General features: G+C 41.8%; 1 protein-coding gene across 6 annotated transcripts in view; it reads right to left on the bottom strand.

Moving 5' to 3' along the window:
• MDM4 (MDM4, p53 regulator) overlaps positions 1 to 10,716 on the bottom strand; it is a 37,102-nt gene that overhangs the window by 20,851 nt on the left and 5,535 nt on the right. For 5 of the 6 annotated variants that reach the window (XM_040652938.2, XM_417957.8, XM_015299095.4 and 2 more), the window contains exons 2-10: positions 10,541 to 10,647; positions 7,894 to 7,968; positions 6,665 to 6,798; positions 6,193 to 6,242; positions 3,850 to 3,911; positions 2,990 to 3,086; positions 1,457 to 1,617; positions 810 to 944; positions 102 to 182 (exon numbers count right to left, since the gene is read on the bottom strand). In XM_040652938.2, coding sequence (XP_040508872.1) covers positions 102 to 182; positions 810 to 944; positions 1,457 to 1,617; positions 2,990 to 3,086; positions 3,850 to 3,911; positions 6,193 to 6,242; positions 6,665 to 6,798; positions 7,894 to 7,968; positions 10,541 to 10,615 — 870 coding nt within the window. In that variant the 5' untranslated portion in view covers positions 10,616 to 10,647. Of the gene's footprint in view, positions 1 to 101; positions 183 to 809; positions 945 to 1,456; positions 1,618 to 2,989; positions 3,087 to 3,849; positions 3,912 to 6,192; positions 6,243 to 6,664; positions 6,799 to 7,893; positions 7,969 to 10,540; positions 10,648 to 10,716 lie in introns of those variants that run through there. The other variant, XM_040652939.2, reaches the window with a different exon arrangement.

Below are 10,716 nucleotides of genomic sequence, written 5' to 3'. Positions count from 1 at the left end.
CAAGAAGGAGCTGTAGGAGGAGCTGGGAGAGCAGTTTTCCTAAATACAGCTAGGGCTGCAGCATACTGCAAGCAAGGAACGCTGACCCAAGGGATGCCTACCTCAGAAGCAGCTTCTGTATCTGTGTCGTCGCTTAAACACTGAGAATCTTCAAAGTCATGCAAACATGCATCCTCAGTCACCTGGGAAAAGTAGATACGCTGTCAGAAGAGCTGCAACAATCTGTACTTATGATGTGCCTAGCTCTGTACAGAAAAACTAAAATGATATAATCACCATGAGAATTAATTCACAAAGTGAATGAAAAGTCATTTTGTGTACTTTATCTATTCCGGGCTGTTGATAACTTGCACTGAGCTGTTTTACAGTCAGATTTTCTTGTGATGAATTCATATCTCTCTCTAATGCACGCAAACAATCACATCAATGCAAACACAAATACCTGAGTGCTCCTACTAAATCTCATGAATCATGAACTGAATTATTTTAACACACATCTGATTAATTCCTCTTGTGACTAACCTAATTAAAACCTCAGATTAGTCAGTAATATTAAATTAATTTTGTGCCTTGAAAATACACGCATTTAAACCAAAACCCAAACTGACTAGAAGGAAAGCTATCACTCTGTGTATGGAATGGTGACAGCCTTTTCTAACACAAACTCTGGGTGGTTACAGATTTAGCTCCTCACATGATAACACAGCACTGAAAGGCTGGGGAAAAACAAAGGGTTCTGCATTTCATTGAGATCATTTAGACAAGGCCAACTGGTGGCACACACGTGTGGTATCTGTTTGAAAAGGTACCTTTTTGTCACCTTCCTTCACTTCCTCACAGTCAGCTGTTTCCATTTTGACTGCTGTGTTGGTCTGATCCAAGGGACTTTCGTTGAGGAACCACAAGTCATCAGTAGTATCTGAAACAATGGCAGTGTCTATGTCCTATTGGAGAAGAAACAGAAGAGACCACTTAGAGCTCAGAGTACCAACAGCAGAAGGACCAGCACTGCAGCCATGGCTGCAGGAAATACCTCTCCCTTTTTCCTTCCAGGCCCTGGGCTGCTTCTCCAGTCATGCCTAGGAGAGAAAGGGGCACTGCACTACTCTCACAAAGACACCCCTCTTACCAAGCAGCACGATGCTCATTCCCCTTGCAAGCTGGCCATACAGCTGTATGAGGTACCACCATCTGCACTGAGTAACAACTTTCAACACGGGGAAGGGGCGCCTACTGCAATACCATCAAAGCTCTGGAGTGCAGAAGGGCCTAGTTTATTTAAGAACACTATAAAGGTAACCAACCACCTGATGTGAAAGGCTGGGACTGGAACACAGAAGGGGGAGGCTGAAAATCCTGAAGCGGGAAGGGAAGAGAAAGGACAATAATATATTACTTGGAAAACAGAAGAGGAGAGGAAGAGAATACAATGCACCTCTTTAAAATGTCTACACACCTGGTTAGTCTGAATATCTGTTGATCCATTACTTCTGGACTTGTAATTGCTTCTGAGGTTGCCTAAAAACCACCATGGAAGACCAGCTACATCCCATTCCTCAAACACTAGGTCCAGTTTAGGCTTCTTGCTTTTAGAGAGGTTTTCTATTAAGTCTTTGTCTGTAAGAGCCAAGTAGAATCTAAGTCATGCCACACCTACATCAATAAAGAGACTAGCAGAGACAAATCTGGCCCCGTCTGACTTGAGATACCTTTCTTCCACTGTCTTACAGCCAGAATTACTGCTAGGAGCTTTGAAGTTTGTATGAGTGTACTGAGATGTTAGATCTGCCACACAACTGCACTGGTGTATCTACCCAAGTGAATCTGGCAAAACAGTCAGCACATAGCCAGAGGTCAAAAAAGCATTCCAGAGCTCCCAGCATCTCTATAACTGCATGTTCTATATAGCATTATCATACTTCTAAGAAGGAATACACAAATATAAATTCTCCCTTCAGAAAACTATCCAAATCAACAGTGAGCAGATTTCTTGGAGTGCTTAAAATATAGAAAGAACCAGTTTGAATTTTGTTCAAATTTCAGATGATGGGAGCTCCTGAATTCCCAAACCAGGGTCAAATCAGGAAATGGAAAGGTAAAAAATCTATCCTCTATAACTCCCTGCTTCAGCCTCCTTTTTAGCACATTCAGTTCAGCCTCCAGTCCTCAACTCAGAGGTCTAAATTTCAAGACAACCTTGAAACAAACCCTCCTCACTGCTGAGAGCTTCAAAGGCGCCAACAAGGACTGTTTCTACCTCCTCTGCACACACAGCCAAGAAAATATTTACTGCTCTCATTTTATCCAGAAATACCCACACATTGCAAAGATGATCTGTTTTTACAAATTAAGTTCCTTGATGTGAGAACAATCTGTGAGCAGAAGGTGGAAAAAAACAGGAAAATCGTTTCCATAACATCAGAAATCCATGACTGAAGCAGCAAGAAAACCCCAGACATTAAAACAAAGGAAATGTCTAAGTATGAAGGAGCTGTGTGATACTTAAGCTGGATGGAAAAAAAATATCCATTGTTACTCATATTCCTGATTGGTTTGCAGGTAACGACTGCAGACAGCTCAGGCTGCATTCTGAGTAATCAGAGGAGAGGGTCCCTTGGGAAGATAAATAGATACAAGTCTAATTTCAGCATTTACAATACCCTTCAGCAAGGCCTGTAAGATTTTTGATGGCAATGGTTAGTGATAGATGTGCTTTTGGGGCTCAACCTGTCAATTTACTCAGTGTTTTATTTAGGAGATAAAGTACCTAAGCTAGAAAACACGCCTATCATGAAGTGGCAGACATTTGCATTTCCCTCAATCTTTGCCATAAAATGATGAGTTTTAAAGATTATATTCCACAACAGGTTTTTATTAGTCTCCCAACACCCTCCTCCAGCTGTTTCCTGATACAAAGCTCAACATGTCATGCTGGAGAAGGAGCAGACGTACTTGTACAGCCAGTTACCATGGAAAAGCTGGCACTCACCTTCATAATTCTCACATTTGTGCTCTGAGGTAGACACAGCAGATGCATTGCTTTCATCCCCCATGATGACAGTGTCAGAACCTTCCTTTGGGCTAAACTGCATGAAGGAAAAAGCAGATGTTAGCCCACCAGAGCTTATAGAGACAAGGGGATGTAGCACTTCCATTCTGAGTCACCAGCTGCAGTACAACACCAAAAAGATAAGAAGATAAATAGAAGTTTCTGAACAAAAGCTACACGCTGTTAACCCTCTAGGAACACTAATGCATCTGTAATCAGCACAAACAATACACTTGCAACCCAGGAAAAATCTTAAGACTGGCAAAAAAGTCCAAAAGTTGCCATCTTAAATGCAGTAAAACTGTTCTCTTCGTGGTTCTCTGGCCCCCAGTGTGAACAGACACCTCCCAGATCAGTTTACCTTAATCCCAAAATACACCTAAGATAAGTTAGAACGTGCAAAGATTTTTCCTAGGTTTCAGATTCCATCTGAAAGCTTCTGAAAACAATCCTACTAAACACAAAAACTCGTTCACGCTTTTTAGAAAGTTTAATGATTTGGCAATTCCTACTCAGAGAAGAAACGTGGGAAAAGGGGAAAGACATGAAAAGACAGAGCACGCTGGAGGAACTGAGGACTAGAAGTGCTACACCCCAGAGAAACGCGCTCAGAGACTGGTACTCTGTTATGATGAGAACAGAGAAGGGTCACTCTGTCCCTGTTGTGTGGACTCCAAGAACTTTTCAGGAAGGTGAGAACCCGGCAGCCAAGCAGCACAAAGTTCTGGTAGTCCACCATGCACAGGTACAGAGAAGGGGCACTCTGTACAACAAAAGAAACCACCACGCAGTGGGTTTACCTTCAGCTGGTCTTGGCTTGGCTTATCGACGCTCTGTTCCTTTGCGAGATTCTGTGCAGCATCTAGATAGCAGGTAAAACAAAAGAAAAAACCTTCCCTGGTAATAACCATTCTCACAACACAGAGGGTCTTCAGCAAGCAACCAACGACCCAGGCTTGGCAGACCTCTAAGCAATCCTTTAGGAAAGCAGAGCCCTCTCTTCCTTGCAGAGCTGGCCATTTCCTAGAGAAGCATCACTCTAGTAGTACTCCCCAGGCTTTGCTTGGCACATACAGAGGAAATTTAAAAGGCCAGCCTAACTAAATAGCAATAACAGCCTACAGAGTCTTTCTACAGAACAGAAGAGCTGTATTTAGGAAGTCTGCTCTCTGAAAAGGTGAGAGGATGGCTCCTGCTTTCTCCCATTTCAGTTTAGCAGAGAAATTCCCTGCAGAATGCCAGGGAGGCACAAACAATCTGATCTGCATTGTGAGTCGTAGCACTGAAAACTGCATCTTGTAGACAGAAAAGTGGACCGTGAAGTGATAACACACAGGACCACATAAATGATATGGCTCTATGCATTAATTTGATGGGTTTTTTTGTTTGCTTTCATCACCATACAACTTCCTAGTGGCCACTAAGCATTTCATACCTGCAGGAAAACAGAAGCCAATTGGCTCATCCATCATCGCTTTGTCTCCACTGTGGCATTAGAAGAGAAGAACTGCCTTTCTAACACTGTATGACACATACTAGTCCTAAGCAATGTGTGAAAATGCACTCCATGTACAGAAGGCTTCCTTATTCAAAGCTAACATATATTAGGAACTGAACACAAAGCGTCCTTAAAGTGAGGTAGGAGTTCCTTAATACTCTTCATGTGATTCATGTTAAAAGTGACAGTTAGCCAAGTAAGGCTAACATCTCATAAAGAGCATTATGTCAGAGCTTAATTTTTATTAACAAGATGTACTGCAGTCACTGTTCTTCCTACAAGTGTACTTGGAAGAAGTGGGCAGGATAAGCTGCAAAAGTAATGTTCTGATGAGTACTGGTTTGGCAAATGAAGACAAGCTGCTAATATAAAATATGATGGCCTCTTTAAGCCCTACAGCACTTTTGGCTACTTCTGTGTTGCAACAAAGGGAAAAACAATACCAAGAGTCATCCTTCCTACATAGTTGGCCTGGTCTGCCAAGCTTGTTTCGCATTGTAGTCACACAGATACACACACACACGTGGTGGTTAAACCCAATGATCATCACACCAAAGGAACAGTACTTCCTTTGGCAGGTTTGGCAATAGTTACAGCACAACTGGACAACACATGCACACCCAGCCACACGTGCACGGCCACAAACACACACACCAAGTAGAAGGGAACAGGGCAGCAGAGGAGAGTGTTTCGTTGGGATCATTTGCTCTTCACACACTGCCTACAAGTAAAAGGCCAGGGCACTACCAGCAAGGGAAATTGCACTCACACAGTTATTCTGCAGCTAAGTGTTTACATGAGTCTGCTTAGGAAGGTTCTAAATAGAAAGGAAAGGAGGTGGACCTCACAGGCACCAATATATGGCTCAAAACAGACTTAAGTAGTTCAAGGCCACATCTTCTCAATTTCTACATTTGCTTGAACACGTGTGCAAGAACAGACTAAGCACTTATGAAAAACTAAGCCCATATTATCTGCTTAGAGATCCCAGGAAGCGAAACAAGACTTCACAACCTTCCTGGTACAGTTAACTCCTGATTTGCATATCTGTGGCTTCAATAAATTAATTTTCACATGAAGATGATGAGCTGTACCACGGGAGCCATCACCTGAGATTAACTTAAGAATAAACTGATGTAGATAGATTGCATCTCTCACAAGCCAAAGAACTGCAGCCTTTAAACATTCAAGGGTTTGAGTAAAGTCCAGACCTCTTTGGATTGCAGAACTAGGTTAGGTTTCCAGCATTCTTTATGCTCACTCTCAAGACAATTAAAGTATAAAATGAGGCAAGAGAGAGAAGTCACAGACTGTTACAAAACTGACAAAAGACTGAGCAATCAATAAAAATTTGGATGAGATGCTTCAGCTATGTTGATTTGGGCATCCACAATATTTTATCTGCTGCTTTGAGGTTTGGCCGTTGGTTAAAGGCAGCTGTATTACTCAACCAGCTAATTGATTTCATACCACAGCTACTGATGGTGGACACACACAGATGGAACACACTCAAAGAGACTCTTGTCAAAGCCTTCATCAGCAGTTTGTTCCAACTTCAGAAACATCTCTTGTCTGAATACCATTACTTACCCAAGTTACATCAACACTTTATTGAATATACTTGCCCATACTGTAAAAAACCTACCTGTCATGGCAGCAGAAGTAAGGTTCCGTTTCAACATCTCATAGACTGGGCTGTGGAAAGGGAGAAGGTGAATATAATCACAGTAGCAAACAGCATTATCCTGTCAAATCAGAGACAGAAATTCTCATTTATTATCCCCATACGGATGCTGGAATCCACAGTGAATCTTTGCCGCTCCTAAATCTAGCTCAGAACCTACCTGAAGGATGCAGATTTTAGCATGAGCCTGAGACCAACAGTCTGAGAAGATGGAGCAATAAAAGGAAGGCAAAGATGTCACCTCAAGCAACTTGCTGTCTGGACCATTCAGAACCAGCTCTTCAAAACAAGAGCTAAACTCAAATGCATTAGCAAAAAGCCATGCTTTTACTCATGGAGATTTATGTGACTGCAAATAGGAACAGCGTCACCAAGGGTCTCTCGCTCAGCAATCTCCATAATACAGTATATGTTAAAGGTTACTTTTTCTTACCTTGGATCTTTTACAGAGAAGCTCTCCAGCCCCAGCAATTCTCCCAGCTGATCTCCTCCACAATACACCATGTGTTGCTGCCTTTTGTCATACAGCTGCCTCACCATTATATACTGTCCTAGGTAGTGCATAACCTGTGGAACCATAACATAGCATTAGCCACATCTGCAGCTGAAACCAAAGATTCTGGAAATTTATGTTAGTTTATGTATTTGCTTCCTGGTACCCTAAGCAGTGTCAGCCAAATAGCACCTGCTTGTTCTGCATTTCTGCCACCCATCAATGTCTCAAACAAGGAAGCTTTACCACATTGCCATAAGGTTTGCAATGAACAGGACAGAAAACTAGGACAAGTTCCTTCTGCTACTCCAATTTAAGAAGAAATGCCAGCTATAGTGAGGAGCACAAGAGGAGAAAGAAAAGTGTGTTAAGCCCAATATAGGCAAAGTTCCATACCCCATTACCCACCAAAGTGACCCTCCTGAATGATAGCAAATGCCACCCAAATGATGCTAACAGTACACCAATCACTGCAGAAAAACCTGACTGAGCTGAGTTAAAATGTTAATCCATACGAGCAACCTGCATTTAATACTGAACTGCCCCCATTTAAAGCATTCAATTTGTTTTTGCAAAACTTTGTAGAAGCTAAACAAGTTATTTAAATGCATAAGTGTTTAAAATAAGTCACAGAGCTCTGCGGGAATATCTGACACATTCATAATGAAAAACCACTGCATTTAATTCTTTCCAGACAGGCTACTCTTGTAAATCACAGTCAGTGTCATTTTTTTAATCTTGTACACATATTGCATTTTAATCTAAAAATAAATGAATTTGCAGGGTCTCTCAGGTTTAGCTGACAAGCAAGTTCAAAAAGAACTTAAAAGTAACAACTAGCATCCAATTTTTAAGGCTCTCATGCACTAAGTAAGACAACTGAACAGCATCTCCTACACTTTCTCAGGCATGAGTCTATTTATTCCATCTTTTCTTTCTCTAAAGAAGTTTCTGATTATATTTCTTCCTCCTTTCTTAATTCCTTCAAAGGCTCCTGACAATTAACCATCCATTAAATCACCAGCCCCATGGGTACTGAATCCCTGTTCTACAGGTAGAGCCTCCAAGTACAGAAGAATCAAAAGCCAGTCCCAAATCTTTCCCAAAAAGAACCATCCACCAAGCAAACCAGGACAGGCACACCTTCAGTGCTCAGAAACTGAGCCTACCTCCTTCAGGGTGAAGGTTTCACCCTGGGCACCTGCAGCCTGCAGAATCTTCAGAAGAGGGAGTTTGGGTCGCACCTGAAACACAAAGCACAGATTTTTGTTTGAATGATGAGAAGCAATGAGAGAAAGAATGTGAGCCCGGCATGCATGCCTGCAGACCTCAGTTACTGAGTCCAAGTTGTTCAAGCTGCCTAAGACTGCCACACTGAGCAGAGATAACTGTGCTATGAGATGGAGGTCATGGGAGAACACTGCTTGCCTAAGGCTAACCTGCTGAGGGCTGGTACTCTTTAACAAGTAACCTGCATGGTCAAATGCTTGAAGAGAAGTTAGAAGGACCAAAAATCAGCACCATCACTGTGACTCAGGTACAAGACAAAAGAAAAAAAAAAAAAGGAACTTGGGCAGACAGATCCAAAGGCTTTAATCACTCACATTGCCCAATTAACTTTGATGTCATTCATCATGTGAGGAGAGAGAAAAAACTCAGGCCCTTGGTATGGAGGCCTGGGCAGTGACTAACAAAATATACTGAGTCATGTACTCAGGAGCAACCACGGAGCACCCACAGTGGGACTTCAAGTTCAGCAAAGCTGAATTTCCTCAAGTAGTGCAGAGAACAGATTGAACATGCTCTGTACAGAGCTCAGGAGGGATGTATTTATTAGGATCCATGAAAAGGCAGCTAATAATAAGACTATAACAAAGACAATGCGTGGTCAACTAACACCAAGGATCAGAACCTGTATTTTCTGTACATCTCAGTCAACAAACAAAATCTTTACTAAGTAATATGTAAAGCACCCTGGGAACAATGCAACTGAACCACAACCCCTTTAGGTTTCACCCACACTCCCAAGCAGCTTTGAGTAGTACATGAGACAGATGCTATATAAAATTACAGTGAGTTTTAAATAGCTGCTTCCCCCATCACTTTGTGTGTTCCACAAGAATTTTAATAATTCTTAGGAGAGCCTCACACTCCTAGAAGATGTCAGAAAGCCCACGCTGCTCTGCCAGGAAGCTGAACGCTACATAACTGTGCACAATATTGTATGCTAATGTATACATTTCCCACTCTGAATTGCTTCCGCTGCTCTCCTTCTTTGTCTCTCAGGTGTTAATACAGCAAGATATTTCAATCTGTCACTGGAAAAAACACCCAGTTCTTAGCACACAGTGTTTATTGCTGGGTCCCTTATACTTTGACAAGGCTCTCAAGGCATGCAATTTGTGCAGGTGAAGGCCTTCACCTATCAGTCAAGTGGGTTCACCTGGGCCTCATACACACCTCTCCTTTCTGCCTATATAAATGCAACTGCAATACTTATTTCCTTCCCTTGCAACCCTGCACTTCCTCAACAGCCAGATTTAGCTGCAGCACTGTTTTCACAAGTTTTAGTTGCTTGTCACCCAGCTACTGAGCAGCATATTGGCAAGACTTTTGTTCCGCTGTTTAACTACCATAAAACATTATTTCCTACTGCAAGCATAACCAGTCTGCCTGTTTTCCCATCATTGTGACTGTTAGATATATTTTCAAGCTCAGATAGAGGCTTGTAGCTGGACATGAGTTGTTCTTTATCAAAAACAGCATCTTTACTTGGAAAAAGCTGAGCACAACACAAGTAATTGCTTGTATCAGCATACGGCTTTCAATAAGATAAATTATGTATTTGCACTCATTCATTTCTCTAATGACCACTCTCAAATAGATTTTGAAATAACTGCTCATGCATCTCCTTTTGATTAAAGAAGCAACCTAGTTAGCTTGATCCATGCAAAATGAGCCCTCAGCTATCACAGTAGAGCCAAAACAGAACTGTTAGTTTGGAAACTGTTGGCCATCAATATTTTCATAACAATATCAGAGCCCATTTATGTGCTTTTTTTCAAGCAAAGTGATTTGAATAAATAAGCATATACATAAACTGCACAGGACTTGGCTATATTTCAAAGCCTCTGAAATTGCCTCACATGGGAGAATCTAACACGCCATCAGTTTACTTTCCCTCCTGCCTATTCCCTTCATATTTTGGAGATGCCCTGCACAAGTGAAGTGGATCTGGAAGAGAAATAGTTGATTTTAGATCAGATTTCTCTAGCCACTCTTTGCAGCGTGTTTCCTCTTTGACTGGCTGTCAGCATGCTGTGTCACAGCCAAACCACACGCCTGCCACGTTGCCTTTGGCTTGCAGCTGCTTCTTCCAGAGACACTCTAAGAAGAGGCAATAACACGAGTGCTGCATGTTCAGTACTGACCTCAAAATGAGCTGTGGGGATACATTACTGATTGAACAAAGTTCAACACACAAAGCTATAATGCTTCAATGCAACTGTCACAAGTAGTCTAGCATTAGGAGCAATGCTGCATATGGAATTCTTCAAGTATAGCTCCAACACAAAAACATGCATTATGCATTTTCTTCTATGGCCCAATTTATCTGCTTTCTCCCCTTCTATTCCCTTTAAAATACTCATAAATCTCTGATGTGCTGAAAGCTAACAGAAACCTTTAAGATAAAAGCCCTATTCCATCATGCTAAATTCTTCTTACCTAAATGTCATTAGAGAGTTTTGATTTAATGGAAGAAGTGCAAGCTTTAGTGAGGAGAAAGCAATGAAGATAAGTGGGGGAGATAATTACCTGGTTAGCTTGTCCAAGAGTGATTCTGCAGGCGTTCTCAGCTGCTGGATGCTGGGCAGAGCTTGAAGATGTCATTGTGGCAGTGATGAGCTGTTTATGGAACAAACCTGTAAACGAGAAGTTTCATGTACCAGTTAAGCCAAGAAACCTGGTCTTGAGTTTAACCACTTCCACTT

Source organism: Gallus gallus, chromosome 26, assembly GCF_016699485.2.
Source record: "Gallus gallus isolate bGalGal1 chromosome 26, bGalGal1.mat.broiler.GRCg7b, whole genome shotgun sequence".
NCBI lineage: Eukaryota > Metazoa > Chordata > Aves > Galliformes > Phasianidae > Gallus > Gallus gallus.
This window is presented reverse-complemented; position numbering and strand designations above follow the sequence as displayed.